The 26,978-nt window shown below is 38.8% G+C and overlaps 1 protein-coding gene across 6 annotated transcripts in view; it reads right to left on the bottom strand.

The window, feature by feature from the left end:
* The window catches only part of LRRIQ1 (leucine rich repeats and IQ motif containing 1), a 99,395-nt gene that overhangs the window by 10,178 nt on the left and 62,239 nt on the right, over window positions 1-26,978 (bottom strand). For 5 of the 6 annotated variants that reach the window (XM_083573289.1, XM_083573292.1, XM_083573293.1 and 2 more), the window contains 3 exons: window positions 8,212-8,335; window positions 4,803-4,863; window positions 186-306 (listed from right to left, as the gene is read on the bottom strand). In XM_083573289.1, the coding sequence (XP_083429415.1) occupies window positions 186-306; window positions 4,803-4,863; window positions 8,212-8,335 (306 nt within the window). Of the gene's footprint in view, window positions 1-185; window positions 307-4,802; window positions 4,864-8,211; window positions 8,336-26,978 lie in introns of those variants that run through there. The other variant, XR_014538887.1, reaches the window with a different exon arrangement.

Here is a 26,978-nt window from a genome sequence, read left to right as displayed (position 1 = left end):
TGCATACACTAACATTTCAATATATCTACAGGCATACATTTTATATTCACATAAAATTTCAAAATAAGGGCAGAAGTAGAGACTAAACCACCACTGTCCTGCTAAGATTGTGTCATTTGATGCTAAGCCCTGTCAGGTGATTCAAGCTTTATCTAGCTGATTATTAAAAGGAAAGTACAACTTACTTGAAGGTCCTGCAGAGTGTCTGTGTGGCTGATTATTTTTTTCTTTGTTCTGAGTCAAAGTACTTCCACTGGTCATGGAAACAAGCTCTAAATCCGTGTCTTCTCTCCTTACAGGGCTTGTCTGGAAGCAGTGAAAGAGAATGTACACAATCAAGAAACAAAATATGACATTTTCTGAATGCAGCTCACATTACTCTCAAATAAACAAGCCGGCTCTGTCAAACAATCTTCTTCAGAATGATCCCACAATCCTTTATTGCTGCCCAGTCTGAACAAATGCACTATGTCAAAGCATTTTTGTAAATAGGAGGCGATCTTAAAATTGTGGTTTGTGATCAGAATCAGTGCAGCAACAAAAGACAACATTTTAGTACAGTAATTTTGAAGAAAATAAATCTTGCAGACAACTGATGAAACCTTAAACAGCTTAAGATCATTTACTGAGCAGTCTATAATTTAAAGTCAGAGTTGAAAGCCAGAAATGTTATATTTGATTATTTTTTTGCCATATTTGTGCTTAATCCAGAGCAAGTATCAGTTCTATCAATCAAACACTGAGTGAGTAATTTCATCTTTGCTACCTAACTAAACCTTCAGAAGAGTTTTTATGTACAGCTTGCATAAGATAATTATATTAAAATGTAACATATTGATGGATTTAAAAGAATAGAACAGAAAAAAGTTCTTTCATGTCAGTATGTTTTTAGATTTAGAATGGAGATTGAATAGAGAAATTAATTCAATGGTTTCAGCAATGCACATATCTGTATATTACAAATACTGGTCTTTCAACCATAAATCCTTGTAAGTAAGACTATTTATGTTTAGATTTATTTCCATGTAAGGATCACAGCCTATGAAACTGAAATGTACATGCGAATTTAATTTTGCCGAGTTTAAAAATGTGTCATTTGTGAATGCAATGCTGTATTTAAGGTTTAAAACATAAATAAAATTACAATTCATAAATGTACTAACATTTTTAGTGAAATTAGTTGGTGCATATGCAAGAAAGTTAAAATACACTTACATCTCATTGAGGGAGGACCTAAGAATACAGTACAGTCTTTATTTCTCAATTATTTCAATGGACTAAGTGCTCTCAGCTTCTGAAGTGTATCTGTAATGACTGTGGTGATTCCAAGATCTTGGCAAAACAAATTAATGCAGTCATTCAGTGTTTGTCCACTCTTACAGACTGGAGTAGACTTCAGGTTTCTTGGATCTAGTTTGGTTTTGGTTTTTAATAGAACCCCAAGACCTACAAACTGGAACCATGTGCAGAAGACAGTTGGAATGAAAGAACAGGGAGACTCTGAGCACACTCTGAGCCTATGAACTTGTGGACACATTTCAGCAGCCTAATTTAGCTAGAAAAAAGTAATTATGTTGCTGTTGTTCCTAACAAAAATAGGAGACCCTTGCTGATCAACTATTAATTGCCAGAAATCTAACTGCCAGTTGACCCTGATCTAAGTTCTCCCAATCTGTTAGACAAACATCTGTTTTATCCACTTCATCTGTGATATTCTTGCCCCCTTTTGGAGAAGAGAGGTTTTGCCATGCTGATCCATGCTTTTGTAATCTCTAAAATGTATTGCTGAAGTGTGCTTCATTGAAGGCTGTCCATGAACATAGACCAGAAGCTTCAACTAGTGCAGAATTCTCTTGCCCATCTCTTGGAAGAAGCTTACATTTGGGAATATATTCATCCTACTTTGCAAAGAGTAGACACCTTCTGGACTTAATTTAAGGTGGCTCTTTTAAAATCCCTTTATAGTCTGGGACCTACAGGTTTCTTAAAGGGATTAACTAGATTAGCTGAGTTACTGCCCTAGCTATGCAAGGCTGTTCCTACTCCATGTGCACACATGTGAGGTGAAGACATACTTTTATCTTAATGATTTTGAGGCTGTAGAACAGGAGTCACCAACCTTTTTGAACCAGTGGGAAAATCTGGAATTTTGAGAAAGTGCCGTGGGCACCACTCACAAAATGGCTGCAATGAGGGTGTATAGGAGAGGCCAAGACAGTGCAGACAGGGACTGAGCAGAAAGAGAAAATACTTTCTCAATTATTGCGGACTTTTGAGGAAATATTTCAGATGAGGTCCTGGTGGGCATATTGTTGGCCATGGATGCCATGCTGATGAACCCAAGAACAACCTATCTGATGAGATACTTTGGCCTTGTGTCCTATTTATTTATTTTATTTGCAACATTTACATCCTGCCTTTCTTCCATGGACCTCAAAGTAGGATACTTTAGTCCTCATCACAACTATGTGAACTAGGTTAGACAGAGTTTGCATGACCTGCCCAAGGTCATTAAGCAAGGTTTATGGCATAATAGGGTTTGAAATCTGAGTTCTCCCAGTCCTAGCACTAAAACATACCTCTGGCAGAATGCTTATGGCCACAAAGTGGACACTGTGATGCTGGGTTCCTGCTGCTGCAGAGTCTACTGTACTGATTGTTATTTAAAACACTTATTGCTGGTTTTTATTCTTTTATTCTGCTGGGACTCATCTCAAGTTTTCAATAAATGTTTTGAAATTAATACAGTGGTGCCCCACAAGACGAATGCCTCGCAAGACGAAAAACCCGCTAGACGAAAGGGTTTTCCGTTTTTCGATGCGCTTCGCAAGACGAATTTCCCTATGGGCTTGCTTCACAAGACGAAAACGTCTTGCGAGTCTTGCAATTTTTTTCGCTCCCCCCCCTTTTCTAAGCTGCTAATAGCCTTTTAGCCACTAAGCCGCTGAGCCTTTAATAGCCGCTAAGCCGCTAAACCGCTAATAGCGCTAATCCGCTAAGCCGCTAATAGGGTTGCTTCGCAAGACGAAAAAACCGCTAGACGAAGAGACTCGCGGAACAGATTATTTTCGTCTTGCGAGGCACCACTGTATATTCATGAGGCAGAAGCTACCAATTAACATGCCTGGCTGCAGTGGCGTAGCGTGGGGGGTGCAGGGGGGGCGGACCGCACCGGGCGCAACATCTGGGGTTAGGGCAAATCAATGGGTTAGGGGGCGCAAATCCACGGGTTAGGGGGCGCAAATCCACGGGTTAGGGGGCGTAAATTACTTGCCTTGCCCCGGGTGCTGACAACCCACGCTACGCCACTGCCTGGCTGTATCAAACAGGTCTTGATCTCTTTGTGGGCTTATACAAAAAAGTAATCTGGGTTACTAGTCATTCAGACTGGGGGTAAAATTCATTCCTCAAACATAATTCAGAGATAAATCTGTATTATACTGTGAACAAAGCCCACCCACATATTTTGTTAGTGTATTATGTTGTTCGTCAGAGGGGATGTAGCATACATCTGAGTAAAGTCAGTTTGCTATTCATACACAAGTAATTATTTTTGAGTGGTACTCTGTTGTTCACACAACTGGATTCAGCACCCACCCTAATACAGTGGTACCTCAGGTTAAGTACTTAATTCGTTCCGGAGGTCCGTACTTAACCTGAAACTGTTCTTAACCTGAAGCACCACTTTAGCTAATGGGGCCTCCTGCTGCTGCTGTGCCTCTGGAGCACGATTTCTGTTCTCATCCTGAAGCAAAGTTCTTAACCTGAAGCACTATTTCTGGGTTAGCAGAGTGTGTAACCTGAAGTGTATCTAACCTGAAGCATATGTAACCCGAGGTACCACTGTACATTTTCTATTCTCCCTGCACCTCGAAATCTGAGGTACTGCTGAAAGTCAATGTGCAATTGAACAAGTGGAACAAGGACTCACAACTCATGTTTATTTCTAAACAGCCCTTTACGTATATAGATCACAGGCTGGTTTACAAAGCAATCACATAAAATATAATAAAAAACTAAAATCGCAGCTAAAACATTTCCCCCAATAGAATACTTCCAGTAATTTAGTAAGAACCTGAATGTTAATGCCAGTCAGACACTCTCCCTTATCTTCAAAAAGTGTTAATGAGTAAATTAAGCTGGTGCCCAAAAATAGTTACTGAGGGGGTTCATTGTAATTTTCCACAGTTGGGGTGCCATCACAGAGAAGGCCTTGCTTTGTGTCACCACACAACAGTGGGACTAAAAGTAAGGCCTCCCTGTTGATCCCTGTTGAGCATTGCAGAGGTGCTCCTTTAAGTATTTGTGTTCCTAGTCATTCTGGGCTTTTGAAAGCAACACCTTACGTTGCACTCGGCAGCTTATCAAAAGCCAGTGCAGCTCCTGGCAGACTGGTAATGACACATGCAAGGGGATAACCCACAATTGAGGGACAGATGGCAAATGCAAAGGGCTTATGAATTATGTATATATGCAGATTTGATTTTACACAGCTGCAGCATTCAAAGAAAGGTCTCACCCTGATCTCAGAAGCATTTATAGGCCAATCATATGCATATTTACCCATAAGTAAGTCACATTGCGTTCAGTGGGGCTCACTGCCAGTTAAGAATGCACAGGATTGCAATTGTAATCATTTTTTAATGTTGTACACTGAGTTAATGTTGTGCCCTGAGATCTTTTGATAAAGGGTGGCATAAATTTAATAATAATAATAATAATAATAATAATAATAATAATATGTCCAGATTTTAAAAAACCCAGTTACCATGGTAAAAACAAAACAAAACAAAACATCTTACCACATGTTGAACTCTTCCTCCCTTGATAACTTCTGGATCTATCTCAGGTAAGAAATGTTTGCTATACAGTGAATGGAAAATGACAAATATGTCAGTAACAGAATAAAATGCATCAGAATACTAAAGCTAGTACCCAATGAACTATTTCAATTGCTCCAAGGGCTTTGGTATACCAAGTGAGCTGTTTGCCTTATCTTTGAGAAACAAATTTAAATCACACAACACACTACTTCCTCCCAGTCTTCTCCCTATTTCAAAAGTGATTTCCTAGGCATGTCAAGTGGGGTCTTGTATGACAAACCTAAAGCTTGCTTGGGCGCACATAAATATCACTATTAAACAATTTATGGAGAGCATTTTACAATTGTCTCATGGCAATGTATGAATACCATAAACACAGCTAAACGTATTTTAATAGTATAACCCCCCCCAACTAAATATCGGTTTGAGAACAATACAAAACAAACGCTTAAGGCAATTACTAGGTCTTGTCCTTAAGTGTACATATTTACCTGTTGGCAAGTTTCACTGTAATCAATAGGACTTCTGGATAAACATATCTTTCCAACTCTACAATTCCATGATTCTATGATAGTTAGCACTGGGCTGTATGACACCTACTGCTTAGAAACTGCAGGTCGTCAAATGTTTAGCTAAATATCATTAAGAATTTTGGCTCTTATTTTCAGTGGGTTTAAGGAATATTATTTTTAACAATCTGGCTCAAACAGATAAGGAAGTCATTCACTGCCAGAAAGTTTAAGATAAAATTCTCAAAATGCAAGTTCTTTAATAGCTAGAAATTTATCGAATTTACTAGTGTATTGAAGGAGTATAAATTACACCTATCATTATTCAATCTTATTCAAGCAGTCTATTATATAGCAGTAATCTTGGTTTTGGTTAGATAAGTCTATCAGTTATTTGACCACATGGCTTCTGATTCCTTTCCAGTTGATGTTTTGCCATCAAGTTGAGGGTAAGTAGGATCAGTCATAATACCTAAATTATCCTAACAAATGCTATTACCATTAATGTGCCACACACATTTACAGAAGTGATTTAATATGATTTAGACTGCAACAGTATACCTACTTATCTGGAAACAGGCCCAATTGAACTCTATGGCTTACTTCTAAGTAGGCATATATAGGAGTGTGTTGTTAGAAACAACTGAGATTGCATAAATGACATTTGACCTTAATTCTAAAAAACTATTGTATTTATCTTCTCTAAATGCTTTTATGAAAATTAAAACCAGGGAATAAAATAAAAACTAAATTGTAATATCTGGGCCCCTTTGCTAACTTACAGAGCTCAAGATTAAAAATACTATAGTTTATGGTTTTATCTTTTCACCTGGTTTTAAAAAAGCACATATTTTTCAAGGGTAAGTATGGTACTCCTGTATATAAAAAACCTCATCATTATATAAAATATTGTTTAAAAGGTTAAACTATGAATTGAACGTCTATCTTTTTCTGAAGACTATCATGAGAGCCTGGATAGCTCCATTGGTTGGAGAGCGGTGCTGGTAACACCAAGGTTGCAGGTTTTATTCCTGTTTGGGACAGCTGCATATTCCTGCCTTGAAGGGTGTTGGACTAGATGATCCTCAGGGTCCCTTCCAACTCTACAATTCTGTGATTCTATGATTACTTGAGGATTGTTGCTTTAAATAATATTCAATATAAGTGAAATTCATTTCTAAGATGTTCTAACGTTGTCTGGCATCTCAGTCCTAAACATAATTAATTGAAATATACTATCTTGTTCCAAATAAGAATATTTTGGGGAGTATCTGTTGTCACTGACTTCCACTTGATATGGTTACCATTGCTGTTAAGTAAGCAGCTGCTCACAATGTTTAATTCAATTTGGCACGGGATTGGCAAATAACGCCCTACAAAATCATGCCATTAACATCCCTACTGAGAAATCAATTGTGGCACTTTGTCCCTAGGTCCACTGCACCATTGATCTCAACACAAATAGCTTGCAAATAAAGGAAGGGAGGGATCTGTTTAGAGCTATTATTACAAGTAAGTAGGATATAAATGATGTTAAATAACAATAAATCAAAATTTATTTAGAGAACCTTGGACTGCCAGGCTGCTTATGGACAGCATGTTGTGTGACAGTAAGGTAAAGGGACCCCTGACCATTAGGTCCAGTCGTGGCCGACTCTGGGGTTGCGGTGCTCATCTTGCTTTACTGGCCGAGGGAGCCGGCGTACAGCTTCTGGGTCATGTGGCCAGGAATTCTAAGCCGCTTCTGGCGAACCAGAGCAGCGCATGGAAATGCTGTTTACCTTCCCACCGGAGCGGTACCTATTTATCTACTTGCACTTTGGCGTGCTTTGGAACTGCTAGGTTGGCAGGAGCAGGGACCGAGCAACGGGAGCTCACCCTGTCGCGGGGATTCGAACCGCCGACCTTCTGATCGGCAAGTCCTAGGCTCTGTGCTTTAACCCACAGTGCCACCAGCGTCCCAGTAGTGTTGCATTATAGTGCGCACCTGCTTCCTGGGGCAGAATTTGTGCTATGGGCTGATGCCAATTATGTGTACTAGTTCCTCTGATATTCCACCAATTGGATCCTGTCTCTTGCACTTTAGCATCTTTATTAATTGTGATGTTTTTAAAAAGTCCACCTGTATGCTTTTTGTCATTCAGCTGTCCCCCCACTGACAAGAAAACTCTGAGGAATGTTGTTTTTTTCTGATCTGAGGGCAGAATTGCCTCGCATCTGCAGGTATCATCTTCCTGACAGCCTTGATAACTATTCTCAGAGAAACTCTCTTTTGACTTCTGAAGAACCACCACTTACACAAAGATAAATCATTGAAGTTTAAAGGGAAGCATTTCCTCAAATGTGCAGACCTGAAATTTTGTTGTTTATTTTTTAAATAACAATCAAAAGCTTTGTATTATTTCTGCTCCCTTTTTCCTTGTGTTTTTCTGTAAGATATATTGTCCACTCTAGCCCATGCCTAGTTCAAAATACCATCTGCCATGTCTCAGCATATCGGTGCACTATTTAGTGTACCTGGTTAGCTATTAAATTACAATGATTTTGAATGCATTCTGTAACTTGAAGAATATAAGAAAAATATATGTTTTCCTGCATTTTTCATAAATACAACTATTTGGGTTTCTGACAGAAAAAATATTCATGGATATTATGAAGTGATATTGCATGCTGGCATGTCATAGCAATTCACTAAGGTTTGTGGCAGAATGAGATGCAGAATTTATTAAATTAATTCTCAACGGGAGTGTGTTTGAAACTTGGCAATCTGGCCTTTGGCAAAAAAAAAGCATATTTGTTTTAGGACAATTAAGATGGGTTTCATGTTACATGATGTGTTATTACAATCCAAAAATCTAATTTAAAGGCAATGATCTCACCATTTTTCATTTCTGGGGCTAGTTGCTTCAAAATCCCAAACCTGTGTATGAAGCCATTGGTATGTACGTTCTTTGTTCCTTTCCATCTTATCTGCGGAACCATAAGCAAATGCTTCTTCCTTACCTGTGGATGAGAGATATTTTCAAGTTCTAACCTTTTGTTGTAAGAAATGCCAAACAAACAGCACTGATTTACAGCAGAATGCTATGCAGGTTTAAGTAGCAGTGAGACAAAATGGCCTCAACAAGACTTCTTAATAAATATTCATAGGATTGGGCAGATAAGGTGGTAAGTAAAAACAGAAAAAAGACAGAGCCTGTATTTTCTCCCTTACTTGCTTTCTCTGAACTTTGTAGCACACAAAATATTTGCAGAATAAGGCTCCATATAGAAACAGAAAGTACAAAATGTGTCTGTGGGAGGTTAGTAGGGCTACTATAAAAGACCAGTTAAGTAAACAGGTATGTAAATAAGCTTCTATAATTGCCTTCCCTTTGATTATATCCGCACAAGATTTCCTCAAAAAACATTTCAAAGGGCAGGTCCCCTCCTAGTGGGGGCACTAAATAGCTGGGGTTTAACTCTGTCTTCTGCCTAGGGATGGCAGATGATTGCCACAACTCTCATGCTTGCCTGAAGTCCGAAATGGAAATGAAGCAAGCAAATATGAGTGGCATTAATTTTTGCTGCTTTCTTTTTTAATCCACAAACATTACACAAATTATCACATTATTTTCTGAATAGTTTTTGTGTTTCCTTTTCACTGAAATGCCCTGAAGTTAACTGCACAATTAATTGCACGTAATTATGTTTGTTTCAGGCTTTCAGCCATAGTGGGTAGGAAGACAAATAACCCAGGTTTTAATAGAAGCCTAACTGTAACAGAACAGAAAGCTCTGATTGTGATGAACACTGGATGGGACAGGAATTGCTGCCTCCTTATATGCCCACTGTGCCATTTCTGAGTTTTTACTGGTGGTCAGCTTTATTCTAGGAGCCTTAGCTGGTTCCAAGGTGTGGTTAGCACTCAGACCTGGCCCTCTCCCTCTTCTTTCCAGTCGCCTTTGACTGGATCTAACTATCCAGGGGTCATTTACCTTTAACTTTTTACCCACCAACCTTACTACTGATGAGCTTCTATCTCCTGATCCTGCGCTATTCTCAAGGGATCCAGGACCTTGCTCTATTCTGCTTATTCCTATTTTATGTTTGTGCCCTTGAGTGACATCATTTCTACTTTTCATGTGCACCTGGGCCATGGCTAAATAAGATGGACTCTGCATTGGGGTGGCTTGGGATGTAGAATGTACATGATGGACTGTGGTGACAGAGCTTATTTAGAAGGTGTTGTAATTGCAATTCTACGAAGATGTAGAAGAAAAAAAAGTGGAGGGAGATGGGGATAGCTTCTGATATCAGAAACTAAATCCTGGTCAAACTCAGTACATGTACAAAAAAAAGAGATGAATCTGCAATATAGAAGGAACAGAAAGAAAAGAGCACCACATCCAAACATGTGTGAACCAAATACAGTACCAGACAGAAGTGAGGTAATCTCCTGTGCAGACATTGCTTCAGAAATGCAGCAGACACTCAAAAAGTTACTTTACCAACTCACAGCAGCTGGTAGAAGTCAACTTAGAAAGAAGAAATTCACATTGGAATATGTGATATTATATGTTAAAGATCTCTATACGTAGTGCAGACCTCTTGTTTCTGGCCTTTTCAGACCAGAAAAGCCTGAGGCTTCTGGCTGATTTTGTGATGTGTAGAAACACTCAGTGTAAGGTGGTGGAATGAACTTCCAAATTCATTCCCGATTTTTCATACTGTGAACTTAGAGCACTGAATGTAATCAAGTCATATCTCCAGCACCTGTTTCCTAAAATCTATGTATTATCAGGATGATCTGTTGGAGCATTTAATCCCTTGGGATGATTATGTGCCATGGGAAAGTACCCTTTGTGATCACTTTGATTCTCTAGAGCAAAAAGAAACCATATTCTCTGTACTTTAGCCTGCTCTTAATTTTTCTCTCTTGCCACCAGCAATAACATTTTCATAGCAATGCTTGTTCTGTCTCAAGACATTTTGGGAATGTTCCCAGTCATTTTGTTAACAGAGTAACAAAATACACGGACATTTAAGGCAGCAATCACATGCACTCTTACTTGGAATGAAGCTCTAGAATGACTTACTTCTGAGGAAACATACACAGGATTGTATTGTACTGACTAAAGAAGAAAAGCTAGCAAGCTTAGAAGTATAATATACCCCATGTGCAGGCTTACATATTAGTCATCTTGTATTGTGTTCCCCACTTCCCCAGTGGTGAAAAGTTGCATAGGCAATGCTAAATGGGCTTGGTTTACTTTGGATGAGAGTGCTGAGACTTATTGTATCATTATAATGTTGGCTTTATTTACAAATAATTATTTACAAATATAAAAATAAACCCTAAGTGGAGGCAAAGCTGATCTGGTAACCCACATCAGATTTGCAGAGATGCCAACTCACAGTGTGCTTTTCCCTTCTGTCTCAAGTTCACACACACACACCCCCTCTGCCCCCTCCTCTTAGTTGGTATGCCAATCAAATGTATTCCCAACTATCTCATAACCATTTGCTCCAATCAGCTGACTATTCTGGGGTATTAACCAGCAAATCTATCTAACTAAAGAATTGTTATTCAGGTAGGTAGCCGTGTTGGTCTGACACAGTCGAAATACGTTAAAAAAAAAAAAAGTCCACTAGCCCCTTAGAGACCAACTAAGTTTGTTCTTGGTATAAGCTTTCATGTGCATGCACACTTCTTCAGAATCGTTAGTCAACAGTTGTCACAATATCAATTATTTAACAATATAGCTTCCTGTCATGCTGTATTTTAAACAGCTCAATGGTGATGACAGCCCTAAATGAATTTTATCTAAACAGGCAAACCCTTGGAACATTTGCTTCAATTTAGTATTTTAAGATGTGACCATGACCACACTGTACAACAGATCATCTAGATTTCAAACCAAATCGTAATAGTCTTTCCATTTGATTTTACATCTCAAAAACTAAATGATCAAATGCCGTTCTTACAGTGACTCACCAGGAGACCTCTCCAACTGGCAGCCGGCCTTTGGAGCTTTTACCTGGTGCCAGACCAAAAGAGATTGACTGTGCTGCTTCTGTTCTGCACAGCCAGATGACCAGTAGCCTCCCTGACTGAACTGGCAGAGGCAGCCTCTGGCATGGTGCTGGAGAACTCTAGGACTATTGCCCATGCCTTTGCAAGGCTACTTTCCCCCGATCCAGCTTGAGACTTCATTATTTATTTATTCTATTTAAATATGTACAAACTGCACTTTCACAGAAAAATGCAGTATAATGAAGTGATGTCTCATGTGGTCATTGGCCTGACCCACAGGACAGGACATTCCCTGGATTTGGTGGTCTGGAATTGGGGTGGTGATGGCTCTATGACTCCACTGTCATGGTCAGACCACTTCCTGTTGAACTTTAGGACAACTCTATTAATTTTACCCTGCAGGAGGTAGGAGACCAATTATGATGGACTCTCCCAAGAGTCTTATGGATTTAAATGGATTCTTTAATTTTCTGGAAATTTTCCAGTGGACAGAGCCGGCGATCCTGTCAAGGCCCCTGTCTCACTGTATGGTGCTGAAATGCAGAGGGTTAGCAACACAATTGCCCCATAGCATCCCCTCTGATGCTACGAAGCACATTCAGCCCCCTGGAATAGTGGGGAACTGTGTGTGTAAAAATTGACCAGTTCACAAATATAAGTGCAACTGATTTAGCACATGTATGCCTACTTACAGTGGCAGTGAAGAGGTCCTGCTTTGCTGCCTCTATCATGAAATTAACTCTTCCAGCATATAGGTTGAAAAACATTGTTCAACACTGTTCTAACTACAGTGGTACCTCTGGTTACGAACTTAATTCGTTCCGGAGGTCCGTTCTTAACCTGAAACCGTTCTTAACCTGAGGTACCACTTTAGCTAATGGGGCCTCCTGCTGCCACCGTGCTGTTGGCATGCAATTTCTGTTCTCATCCTGAGGTAAAGTTCTTAACCCGAGGTACTACTTCTGGGTTAGCGGAGTTTGTAACTCGAAGTGTTAGTAACCTGAGGTGTTTGTAACCAGAGGTACCACTGTACTGGTATTTTGTGACATAGGACAAACAGTTAAATATGAACCTATAGTAGTAAAAATATTTTCTGGAACTTAAGTAGTTAATAAAATGACCAAATAATGTGACTGTGGAAAAAGGGGTTGAGTAAAATGGACATATATGCTAAAGACTGAACAAATGCTAAAAATGCAACTACTGTTTAACTTTTATGATTTATAAGTATAATTCACCTCCCACACAAAGCATCAGTACTACTGCTGCCAGGGTAAGATTAATAAAGAAAGTAGTCATTCAGTCCATGCATCCTGGATGAATTTCAGATCTCTCTAACACTATGCCAGCATTCAGATCTAATGTTCAAGGTTTGTTTTTTTGTTTTTTGTTTAAACTGGCTTGAGGTTGCATTAAGAAAAATGGAAGACAGGTATCATGGCAATCTTATTTGTGGTCTGAAAGCAATGCATAGTAATTTGGATTTTTACTTAAAAAGGTAAGTGGCTTATACTTTGATCATAGTGATTTGCATCAGGCTGAAGTCTTAGAAAACAAAGCATACATTAAGGAAAGTGCTTCTATAAAAAGGAAAATCAGATCGACTCAGTGTATTTCTTCTATTGTACCTTTACTTTCTAAATTACCCTATTTTTCTGTGTAAAAAACTAGTTTCCCCCCTAAAAAATAACTTCAAAATTTTGGGCGCGTCTTATACATGGATACATCTCCCCCCATTTTCTTAAATCGGAGTCCCCCAAAATAGGGGACGTCTTATACATGAGGACGTCTTATAGACGGAAAAATACAGTAATTTTTCAGGGTCATTACGGCATACTGTGAAATAGGGACAATTACAATAAGGTATATACATGCACATCATTTACGCTTATTACAAACAGCTACTCCCATTAGTCCAATATATGTTAATGTATAATTAAACCAGGAATAGTTAACCTGTGACCATCCCTGATCAATTCTAGGAGCTAGAATTCAAAGCATCTGAAGGGCCACGTGTTAGCCATTCACAATTTAAAACAACAATTGTGGATACTTCATGTACAAAGCATGTAGTGCAAATGATTTTGCAACGGTACACATTTTTGCACTTTCAGGAATTACTCCTGTGTCTGAGTAAACAAGAAAAATGCAGTGTGCTTGCAAGGGAACTTAAGAATATTATCTGTGGATAGATCCCTGATCATGAATATTCATGTTGAAATTTCAGAGATCATGGGTCTCATTAAAGCAGAAAAATATAGGAGCTGCTTCTTTACACATAATAATGCCCATGTTGTAGTGTACCCAATCCAAAGGCTCAGAAAGACTCCTGTACCTGGAGGAACAGCCAAAGCATAAGTGAACCAGTTGAAAAGTATAAAGACTTGACTAAAATATAACTGTTTATTAAATATAATTTCTTTGATAAAGAAAGCATTCATGCCAAACTGACCGCAGTGCAGCTTGATAAATCAGGACCTAGAAAGTTGTGAGTAATCACCAGAAACATGGGCTCCCCCCTCATTCTCCCCTCACTGGCATGCCAATTCTGGTTGGTTTAAACTACAGTTTTCCTTTATGTAAGAGGGAACTGTGGTTTAGTGTCACTTTACGATGGTTTGAATAGATTTATGGTTCTGGTTAGGGAACAGAAATTAGACCACAGGAGGCAAAGGTATGCTATGGTCTAGCAAGAAGGGAATGAATCTCTGAACTGGCCCAATGACACTTACATGCCAGTTTTATGATCTGCAACAACACCAGAGCATCCATATTTGTATTGTTTATGCCTTGCATTCTTTGGCTGTTGTGGTGGAAGAGCCAGTGTGAAACTGGAACACATATGGTGGAAGCAGAAGGAGTCATGATGAGAAAAATTTGCAGAAAATCATAATGGAACCATTTTCATTATGCAAGAAAGAAGCACTTTATGATACAAGGTTAAACAATGAATGAGTGGCAGTGTAGCTAAAACATTGTAATTTGCTACTTAGGCAATGTGGTTAGCTATACTATACTCAAAGATTTACTACGGACAGTGGAGTAAGTTGGATAATTTGCATGGCACCGAAGGGGATGGATGCAAAAAAAAAAAAGATGCATTTAGCAACATTTGAACTATAATACTTGGATGACTGCTGTTAAAGGTACAGGTAATGCGTTCTACGCAGTATTTGAGGAAAAAGTAAAAACAAACAAACACACACATTGAAATCTTAATATGCATTTTGCAATGGATACCTAACAAGAAAGTTGTTTATATATTACATGACTATGATATATTCCCATTTGCAAAATGCAGATTTAAAAACCTCCTCAATTTCAAAGAGCACACCGGTTACAGAGCACCGTGACAGCTCAAGTAAATTGTAGCATATATAGCCTGGACTACTAGGAAAGTCTGACAAAAATCTAAGAAAGCAGACCTGGCTAAGAGTCAGGAGTCATGCTTATTATATAGAAGTCCCAGGGGTATCTTTCAATCAGAGGTCACAATCGAGGCAACAGAAGCAGTGTCACGATATCAGAGAAAGGGCCAATTCAGACCTGCTCCCTGACAGTCACTGAGGTCAGGGCTTGCGGCAAATCATTGTATTACAAGAGAATATTCCCTGTACACTTTTAGAGCTGTCATCTGAACAAACAAGGCCAGGTCATCTGTAGGTTAAACAAGAAACCTTTGCTGACAGCATAAACCATATATTCTCTTTAATTCCATTTTAATTTTCTTACCTGTATCATACATTTTAAAATGAATATTCTTTGATTCCACTTTGACACAAGCTAACAATTCAAAATATATGAATTTGTGATTAATTTACTCACTTCAGTAAGAAATATTTCCTTACTATAATGGATGGTTCACCATCTGCACAATTGTTAGGCAACTATTTAAAAAGAAATGTGTATCTGTAGTTAAGGTCTTAGTGATGTGGAGGAAAAAGGACAATAAACATGGTTGATATATTCAATATATTTTGCGATGGACCTCATTGACAGTTGGCCTGATGTAGCACAAACAATCCACATATGGAAGCAGGGTTCTGCACACAGAACTGGATCTGATACTCTGCATCTTGGGTCAGATACCCTCAAATTTGGAAAGCTGTGATAGACAGGTTAAAACCTGCCATAAGATGATTCATGTTGGACCAGGGTCCATGTGTGCATCTCCCAACACAGGGATGGGAAACCTGTGGCCTTCTGTAACCATTGGCCATGCTGGCTATGGCTGACAGGAGACGGAGACGGATTCCAAAAACATCTAGGAGGGCCACAAGTTCCCCATCCCTGCCGTAATAAATGGATAGTACACACTAAGGGTTGAAAGTGCTGATCACCAGATTGGAGAGGCAAAGTCAGTTTAGGTCTTCCTTATCCTCCCCACCCTTAAACATGTGATGGATGTCAAAGCTGACCTTGCTAGTGCCCTGGTTTGTTTGGATTTTTTTGTTATTTATCTATTTATTTTGCTTTTAGATTGCCCTTATATTGACCCCAAAGGACCTTAGATCAGTATAAAAATTACAACCATTATGTTAAACCACAATTAAAATATAACAGGCAATCAATGAAAAGGGTTCAGCGGCAGAAGTTACACCTTTTATTTGCATATTCTTATGTTGAAGATCTGTAGGTAGATAGTGGCCATAAAGGCTGTTCAGGTGCAAATGAACTAGTTGATTTGGCATGACTTGCTAGTAGTTTGCAGACTGCACATGTTAATAGTTTCCAATGCGAAGAATTTTAATTTGGGAAGTGTATGTTAGATATAATACATGCACTAGCACTTATTAGAGAAATGTCAAGGGGTTATACTGCTGTACAATCCCATTATTAAATATCTGAATCATTTGTAACCATGCCTACAATTTCTCATAAAAGTTTCTAAATCTAGTGTACTTACTTTCTATTTGTGCAGATTAACTGAAAAGTGTAAAAGGTATATGACTTTGTTCCTTTTATTTAACAGCACCACATTTTCAATATCTAGGCTTCAATTTTGCAGTCTTCTCACAGTGTTTTGTTTAAAATAACATTTCACATCATCAAAAGGAATTATAATATGTGGGTGTTCCACAACTTTATTAGTTACAAAAGGAAAGAGCATTAGCTTGTGTTCAATATTAAAAACTATGTCAAAAGGAAACAACCTTTTGGGAATGCTGTAGCTCTCTGACCTCATTAGGACAATCAGTCCTTCATAATGCTATAGTTACCATCCAGGGGATAGAAAAATCAGACCCCCCCCCATAAAACTTGCAGTCAATCACATTATGATATGCCCATATAAGGATTGTCCATGTCCTAATCCATTCACTTAACATTATTGTAGGTACTAAAGCAGGAGCATATTAAGAGGTAAGGTATGACGACTACATAGGATTGTTCTAGCAAAAGAGATCAGGACTGGGTCAGGTAAAGACATGGCATCTAGTACCCAAACATGAGCCACACTGAATGCATTTCCTGACAGATGGTCAGCTGACCATTCGCCGTACATATGTGTTTGAACAGATGATTAGCACTACGAAAGAAGACAATGCTGACCAGTGGCGTAGGGTGGGTTGTCAGCACCCGGGGCAAGGCAAGTAATTTGCGCCCCCTAACCCGTGGATTTGCGCCCCCTAACCCGTGGATTTGCGCCCCCTAACCCTAACCCCCAGATGTTGCGCCCGGTGCGGCCGGCCCCCCCTGCACCCCCCACGCTACGCCACTGATGCTGACCATGTTTGATCACTGCTGAATACAAAGATGTTCCAGTTTATGTAAAATACAAGGATGTGTCAATTTAAGCATGTTGGAGGAAGTTAAGTGTTCTTAAGTGGGAGGCAGACATTTCTTTCTATGCTGCACGGTCACAGGGTAAGTGTATCTAAAACAGACCACAGACCAAGTCAGTGGGATGATAAATGACACAATCTCAGCAGCAGCAACATGTCAATGGCAGCAATAAGATCTCAATAATATATGAACTGTTTGAGAATTTGTACACACCAACATGTGTTTGCAAAATATATTTTCATCAGTTATATCCTGTCCATCTGCCAACACTTTCTACGTGAAATAATTAAGGTTTACACACAAGAATATAGGTTTCCATTCTAGATTGATTTAGTGCAGCATCCACATTATAGTTCTATATCCACAATCTTCAATGCAGATTAAAATTCTCATTCCACACAACCATGCTCCACACAGTGCAGATTAAAAGAGTTTGGGAAGTTCCACTTTTAAACTACTGTTTAGCTACCTTCTTTATGAATGCCAAATAATAGTTAATATGAATGCTAGGGTTACCAATCTACTATTGGGAACTATATGTCTTTCTTAAATATGAATGTATATTTGGGGCCAAACTTGACAAGACACCATTCACATAATTAGCAACTGGGTGTGAATAGTTTTAAAAAGTAAATAGCAGACATGACCTCACCCCCATGTGCTGGTGTGGGTGGTAATGAGAATTTAACCCATCGCTCCTGCTACAATCCCATCCATGGGCCCTACATGTCTGCTATTTGTGTCCTATTATTACATGACCCGGAAGCTGCACGCCGGCTCCCTTGGCCAATAAAGTGAGACCAATAAAGCAGATATTCCACACGCTGCAACCCCAGAGTCAGTCACGACTGGACCTAATGGTCAGGGGTCCCTTTACCTTTACTATTACCACAGACAATGGTTTGACAGTGTTCTCGAACATGAGTTTGACCAAACTGTGGGAGGCAGTGGAAGACAGGAGTGCCCGGCGTGCTCTGGTCCATGGGGTCACGAAGAGTCGGACATGACTAAATGACTAAACAACAACAATTACCACAATCAGGAGCTTTTCTTCCAATACAAATAGTAGGCACAGGTTTCCAATCCAGACCAGATCAGAGTAAAGCAAAGGGGTTAAGCAACCTCATTCCATGCAATAGCATGATGTTCTGGATTAGGACCTGTGCCTCACCATTCAAAGAATTGCTAACTGTATGAATGATGTCCCGTCTACTTTGGCCCTCAGTTTTCTAGCTGGAGTTTCCATAACTGACCTTTATGTGTGAAAAAAGGACTTAAAATAACTAATCAAAGCATTTCTTCATTCACTGAGACTGTGCAGAGTGTAGGAAGAAAGACAATGAATGAGCTGAGGAAAAATACAGTGACATTTGTATTTGTATTTAAGAAAAACTTAAGGATTTGTATTTAAGAAGTCCAAGCATTATAACACTTTATTCAGTCTTTCTTGCCAAATACCCTATCCTTCCTCATCTGTCCCCTGCACATTCTCCCCTGAGCCAAACCTATTTGAATTTAAGTTGTTACTAAAATTATCTGTCTTTTGCACTCTAAGACCTAGGTCACAACCTTATTTAGGGGCAGGAAATAGTTATCAGGTCACCGACTGGTCAGATGAAAAGGATTCGAAATGCTTCAGCACTCAGCGATTTATTTCTCCAAATGACTGCCTTATGGAGTATAAAATATTTTAACATTCTTCCTTCCCTTCTATCTATTCTTCGTGTGGGGGTATGGAAAAATCACTGAACTTCATACCATGAGGAACAAATTGGTGAAAAAGGAAGTACATTCAAAACAATCAAAATCAAATCTTTTGTATTGCCTGATCTACAATGTTTGTTTAAATTTTAAAATTGTGATCTGTAGTGGCAGGGGAAACCACATACACTCCTACCAATGAACATAGCAGCTTGTTTACTGAAAAATAAAAAAAGCATAATTCATTTTTTTAAATGCAACTTCTGGCTTAAGTATACTTAGGATTGCAGGCGACTGATTAAGACAGTAAGTTCTACTGGACCTAGCGGGTGACATCAAATGCTGCCATTCTGTTTGATCTACTAGTATATGAGAAGAGTAGGCAGAAAGCTTTCTGCTTTCTGCTACAGTCTCCTCCCCACACTTGAATATAAGCTCCAGACAATTGGGAAACTGTCTGGAACACCATAGAATAGTATAGAGGGCTGCACTAGAAATGGACAAAAATGCCTTCCCTTGTAGGCACATCTGCTGGATCAAAAAACATTCTGCAAGTGGAATGGCAACACTGGATTTACTTCTGAGTAAGCATGCCCAATCTTGCATTTGATGGTGGAGCCATTGCAAAATGCAGAAGTATGCATGCTGGGCTTTCAGTGCTGATAGAAGTGTTCACTCAGTGGACATTACTACACCTGAAAGCAGTCTTTGTCTTAGCTTGACTGATATGCTACTATAATTAAGATAGATAATCTGATTTAACTAATCTTATGAATCCTGCCAGACACAATTTTGCAAGTCGATCCTGGGACAATGAGAGGTACCATCTTTATACTGCTCGTGCACCTGAAAACCAAGTACCACATTATGAAATAAGAGGTATGGGAGCATTCCCCAAGTCTGATATCTGAAAATGTAATATAGAAAGGTACATTTGAACAATACTGTGACTTCTCTGAGACTGCTGAGAGAATAAGACCTACTAAATTTATATATTCCTGTAAATATGAAAACAATTAGGCTGCATGTGCCATCCCTTATTCTCAAACATGGAAGTACTTCTGTGTCACTAGCCAGTAACATAGGAAAGAACTATAGAAGGCAAATTTATTTTGGTTTTGAATTTAAAAACTAAATATCATAATACTAACAAGGAAGAACCAACCAATTCATCGTCTAACTATAGCGTGTCTATCTATCTATCTATCTATCTATCTATCTATCTATCTATCCTTTCTGCATAGGAAGATATTCCATTTCCAACAAGACTTTTAAGCAGATATCTTTCCCAGTCTACATCTGTATTAGCATTGTTTTTTGCAGGCTCAGTGCAGTCAAACTGCAACTTCTACTCCCTATATTTGTTGCAGTCACCCTTTCTTCTTGGTCTTCCATTAGCCTCTATAGTACTTTGAGAGTCTTGGGTCAGCCCTTTCTCTCCCCCATATTTACCTTTTGCCCAAGTTTCACCCCTGACACACTGTAACAGACTTTTTATGACTTATGACTTCATTTCTCTTGTGGGCCGGTTGGAGGTGCTGCACAGCCTAAGACATTTAGTTGTCCTTCCCTCTTTGAGGAAAGTGGATCCTGCCCATGAGAGCAACGAAGTGCAAAGGTCATTGAGGTCTGCAGGCACCTAACAACACACAGGAGTCTATAAGCTTCACGGAGCTGATCAGAGTAGGGGGGGAATGTTTAAGAATGAAAATGCTTTTGCAAGAAACCTAGTAATCCTAAGGCTGCAGTACTAAGATCACTAACTGCATCACTGGTAAAGATAATAAATGGTCCCCTAAAATTTTAAACAACCAGGCACAACTACCTGTTTTATAGACAAATGTGTGAGACTCCAAAACAGAGAGCCTTAAATTACAAGCATTAGCATGTAGGGCTCCACAAACATTTTTGAGGTTAAAAAGGGGCCCTCATACACCTAAAGTTTGGGAACCATTGTATTAGAGCGCTGATTAAAATAACTTTTTCCTCAAATCACAATACAGTTTTATACTAGTACCTCCAGCATACCATGATGATATTTCATCCCTTCACTTTGAACTTGGTGCTTAAACTACACTTCTATTCTCTAATAACATCTATCTGAATATATATTTATTATTCACGGCCAGATTAGAAAATCAGGCACAGATTTTATTTTTAAATTTTGTTTTAAACAATGAGAAAGCAGACAACTTCAACTATGTAACTGAAGCTCCAGTGTGTGCAGTGTATGGACCCTGCTGTCTTACAACTTTTGAGAGCACTGCTGTTGTGAACTGGGTTTGCACTCTGCCAGCAAGGCAGCTCTGACCCATGGAGAGCACTCCTTCAGATCAACACTGCCTCAGGCTTTGCTGCGTTCTCCAAGAAGTCTTACATTTCAGGCATCAAGTTGAATTTCTTCTGGAGATGATTAACCCAAACCCATGACAGATTTTTTCCAAGATATCTAACTCCTTATGTTTATTTTATCCTGGCTCTTTTTGGATGTACTGGACACAAGTAGCCTACTCATTTTACATGTTAAAGGGCTGGTGGAGAGCCATTAATTCCTTAAAATGAGAAAATATTTCAATGTGCAGGGCTCTGTTGTGTGAGCTCACACTAGATAATAAGAAACAAAGCTACAGGACTGTGATTCTTGAGTAAAAGATTCCCTTCTGTCTTGGAAGGTTTCTTTAAAAACACTTTTTATCACATTCCGAGGCACAGATCTTAAACCTTATAGAAATGCTGCCACTGCAATATTATAAACGGCCAGTTTCATGCAATTTGGCACACAGATCTGGAATCAACAAAGAATGCATTTCTTGCAGTTTCCAGTAGCTAATTGTATGTTATAGATTTTGTGAACCATCTCTAAGTAAAATTAGATTTTGAAGATTCAAAAACAAGTTCTGCTTTTGGAGGAGATAAAATAATAGTTTAGGAAGTCTAGTTATTAACGTCTGAAAACAATAGCTGAAAGGAGCCATAATGTGTAATATCCAATGCCAGACATACTTGAAGCTAATAGACATAACTAACATAGGTTCATTGATTTCAATGGGTCTTCCCTGAGTATAACTTAGTTGGATACAACCTAATATCTTTATTTGCTCTTTGAAGTGATACCAATGATACTTTTATAAAAGACACAAAACCAATACGGCTATATATTACTTTCAAATCACACGAATAAGTGTCACTGGGGTCATCTCATACGTTCTCTAAAAATACAAAATGAAACAAAAAACTAACATCCAAAGATAATGTAAAATCTAGACTAGTGATACTTTTTGTCTTTCCATATTTTAAAAAATCAACCATAGCATTCTTTGAAAAAGTCCAGAGATACTGATATTTATATTGTAAATCCAACAAGAGTGCTTAGAATTCTAGCCTCAGCCAATGTTATTAGAAAGAGAGAAGGTGGATTGGAGCCCTAAATTCAAGAGAAACTCAAACTGTTTCATGAAAAGAAAGGGTGAACCGTACTAATCTCAGACATGTGGGGGTTGGTTTTGCTTCCTTAGAGGTATAAGATAGTTTATCTGAGCTTTCGCATGTTGCAGGGCTGACCTTTGGCACTAACACAGGCCCAGAAAGCTTTATCTCAAATAAACAGCACAGAAAAAATGCTAAAAACAGTGGCCTAGCTCCTTTAAGATGTTACAAAATATCCAAGAATATTTCATCTGATTTAGAGATTCAGTAAAACATGAGAATGGTCTCATTCCAATGGTCTACATTTAGAAGATGCCATCATATGTACATTCATCAGGCAGAAGGTTCAGGCAAAACAAAAAGTCAAGACTTTTGGTAGTATTCTTATCTTGCCAGTCCAATGCAGGGGTTCCCAAATGGTGGTCTGCAAACCACCAAGAGATTCATTCAGCTAGTCTGAGTCCACATTAAATATTCATATTGATTTTTAATTGTATTGTTATTGCTTCTTTTATTTCTTATATTGATTTTAAATTATATTCTATGGAATTCAAATTGTAATACTATAAAATACAATACAGGAAATAAAAGAAGCAATAAAAATAACATCTAGCACACATATTACAATTGCTACAACAGTTTATACTCATTAGAACAATCATACTACCTATATACCTATATATTATATTGTACCACAGTTTCAAGCACTTTTCTCTTTCATTTTGTTTTAACTTCTCTCCACCCTTTTCACTTTATTTCTCTCCTGAAAATTTTCAATAAAATATAAATATTTAAAAAAGCAATTGCTACAACAGCAAGTAATTAAGGAAGGAAGGAAGTAAATGGTCTTCCAAAACCCTCAGCAATCTTCAAGTGGTCCATGTGGGAAAAAAGTTCTGGAACCACTGCTCTAATGCCTTCAGTTTCTGGAGAAAGTTCTAGGATGGGCTTCCTCAACCTCGGCCCTCCAGTTGTTTTGAGACTACAATTTCCATCATCCCTGACCACTGGTCCTGCTAGCTAGGGATCATGGGAGTTGTAGGCCAAAAAACATCTGGAGGCCGAGGTTGAGGAAGCCTGTTCTAGGATCTACAAGCCCACTGTCCTGGGTAGATTGCTATAAGAAATCCTAGGCTCAGATCTGCTTCAAGTCTTCAATTCGTATCTTGTTATACTTAAGATCACTGGGTACAAATGTACTAAGGATTCCACTCTTTTTAAATTTTTAAGTAACTTCTTCTCACTGGCAATATGGGCAGTTGTTGGTATTTCTGTCTAAAGAGCAAGACTCATGTCATGCCAAGGAGTAATCATAGACTTTTATCATAGATTCTGGAGTTGGAATGGTTCCAAAGGGTCATCTTGTCCAACCCCCTGCAGTGCAGGAATCACAGCTAAAGAATGCCTGGCAGATGGTTATCCAAGCTCTATTGAAAAACTTCTAAAGATGGAGTGCTCACCACCTTCTGAGGGAGTCTGTTTCGCTGTCAAACTGCAAACAAAGCAAATGGGTTTCTTGCTCTTGATTTTGTTCTGTTGTATCTTGAACCTAAGGCACTGTGATTGTCTTAACAAGAAAGTGCAGTATAAGCCATCCTTTGCCAACCAGGTGCTCTCTAGATGCCAGGGGCTGATGGGAGCTGCAGGCCAAAACATCTGGAGGGTGCCAGTTGGCAGGAGGCTAGTATAAGTAAATAAACTAAATTCAAGGTCAGCTAAATGTTTGGGAATGGACACGTAGCCTATCCTTTGGTCTTATCCAGCAGGACAGATCTGTTGTTCTTAAAAGCTCGGATGTGAAAAACAAAAACAAACAAGCAAAAACTTTGTCAGAGCAATGCAGTGCTGCTGCAGATGTAATCCTAAAAACCACATGTAAGCAGAAGTCTGCCTGTGGAAGACAGTGCAGTCATTAACAGGTTAGATGTTTTGAAAATACGAATGTTGAAATTCTTAGAATACCAAGCAAACTGTGGTCCCCCAGGAAAATGATTATATTTTCTGATCAGGAGGCTAAATATTTGCATAGTTCAACTTAAAAGCAAGAGAGATTAAAATACAGTATCTGCATAGCATACAACTACCAAAACATCAACTTGTTTATTTATTACCATTTTATCCTTCCTTTTTTCAACGGAGCTCAGAGTATAAAGCATGCTTTTTCATCTGAAGCCAGGTTTGATTTCCTCAAGAACTGGAACAGCTGGTATATCAGCCTAAGCTGAGTAAAGGCTCTTCTGGCCCACCTATCAACCGGTAATTCAGATGTAAAGCTGAATCCAGGAGTTTGCTCGAGCAACAAACCTGATTTTTCAAGCCATCTGAGGCAGGTTGAATCCCTACTCCAGGGTAGCTCTCTCCTGACCGGAAGCACATCAATTATCTGAAGTGAGCTTCAATTTGTTAGTCCTCATCCAGCCCAATACCACCCCATCATGGGTTCAGAACCATAACTGCCTGCTTCATGTTAGATGAAAGGAGAAATAGAACTGTGTGTCATTTACATATTGATGACAATATACTCCAAATCTTTGGAATACCTCTCCCAGTGGTTCCATGTAGACAATGAACAACATGGGGGACAGAATTGATCCTTGAGGGACACCATACACCAATGGTACACTGAACAGGAATCCTCCAACAGTATCTTCTGGGAGAAAGGACCAGAATCACTGCAAAACATCTCTGCCAGTCAGTCCAGAAGGATATCATGGTCAGTGGTCTAGAATGAGAGCAAGAGAACCTACTAGGACTTATTCCCCCTCTTAAATTCCCAGCTTGGATTATCTACCAAGGCAACCAAGGCTGTTTCAGTTCAAAGCCAGGCCAGAGGTTCAAAAATAGATTGTTTCCCCCCCCCCATGTGTGTCTGTGAACTTGAATCACCCAAATTCCCATTTTTTGTTGGTTTTGCATGCTTTTATACTGATATTGTTTGTTTTTATATTGTCCATCACTTAGAGAGATATAAAATATCCAGTGGCTTTTATATCTTTAAAGGTACCATATCTTTGTGTCACGTGTCAATGATACCAAGTTTAGCTGTGGATCTTGTACTGGCAATGAATGGAGCTAAATATCAGATGGGGCAGTATCAGTGCTGGTAAAATGGTAAACTGCAATGTTCCATCATATGAGATCAGTACAAACCTGGTATTATGGTAAAAGCATGCCGTTCCCATAATTAATATTATCTGCACAAAATTTTGCACTACGCCCCATATGGCAGTTTTGCTGGCTTACCATACACATTGAAACAGCTTTAGCTGAATCAATGTGAGGTCAAGACTGTGAAAGTATGACTTGGCATCTATCTCTAGCTGTTAGTGAGCCACTGGTGCATTGTTTCAAGTACTATCTGTGCTGTTACAGTAGACGGCTGGGATTTGTCAGAAATTCTTTGTGTAGATCTTCACAGAAAATTCATTTCTATAACTGTTGGTTGCAATGTGCTTCTCATTACGATGATTATCCTCCCCTATTCTAACAAATGTAAAAAAGATGCAGTACATGACATAGTTGTGGTGCATTTTCATATCCAGCAACATCAAAGTCTGATTACGTATATAATGCATATGTATACACATAGTTATTAGTTAAACAGTAGGATCTCATACATGTAATTGACATTATATACTGAAGAAGTATTCCCCCCAAAATTAGCCCTCTTTGCTGACCCCAAAAGACTATACAAAAGTTGTAAAACCTTTTCTCTTCACTTCTGCTACTTTATACTCCATATATTCTCCAACAATAAAGGAGGTGATCCTTCCATTGTGTTTCAATCTTGCCTATCCAGAATAAGCTTTTTATTTTTAAAAAATAATTACGTTTATTTTAAATATTTATATCCAGCTTCTAAAAAAAACAGAACAACCAGTGGTCTACATACAAGTTAAAGGAATAAAATATAAAAATTAAGAAAGACCACTGATCAAGAATGCCTGGGTCAATAAAAAAGTTCTCATCTGCCACCAGCAAGATATAGATGCAGCACTAGGGATTCCAAAGAGAGACAATGGAAAAGGCCTTATCTCCGGTCACCACCACTGACCTCACATTTGAAAGAAAAGGAGGAGGAAGAGAAGTACTTTGGAAATGAAAATTCTATTTCCTTGCATAAAGAATACAATGGGCCAGTTTACACTTAAAAGTAGGCCAAATTATAGTGAATTGTGAATGAATGAACAGTGGAAAAATTGCTGCTACTTCTGCTGCTGCCATGCTTCCTGGAATGCAGCTATAGTTCACCTTAGTGACAAGCAAACCTAGGCTCACCATTTGTCTCCCTCAGGCAAAATACGAATGATAACCAAGAATTACAACTCATGGTCTGATGTGGTTTGACAAACCACAAGCCCACGTTCAGACGTAATGCTAAGCCAAACCATGGTTTAGCTCCAGGCAGCATGACAGCAGCAGGACTTGGGGAGGAGTGAAGGAGTAATGTTTTTGAATCTGAGTACTCACACACTCACTCTTTCATAATAAGCCATGGTTTGGCTTAATGTAAATCAGACCAGTATCTAAACAATACAAGCTATTATTAAAGTGGGATCTCATTGACCCAATAAATTGGGTTATAAGCATCCTTTCTATCCATTATAAAAATGTTTCATAATTCACTAATTGGACAATACATTAAAAACAAACACCAGAGATATCTTTCCCCCCATCATTTCCCCATCATTAAAGAACAATGCATTTCATGTGTATGAT

Source organism: Podarcis filfolensis (assembly GCF_964270895.1).
Source record: "Podarcis filfolensis genome assembly, chromosome: 10".
Taxonomy (NCBI): Eukaryota; Metazoa; Chordata; class Lepidosauria; order Squamata; family Lacertidae; genus Podarcis; species Podarcis filfolensis.
Note: the sequence above shows the minus strand (reverse complement) of the source record. Positions and strands in the feature narration are given on the sequence as shown.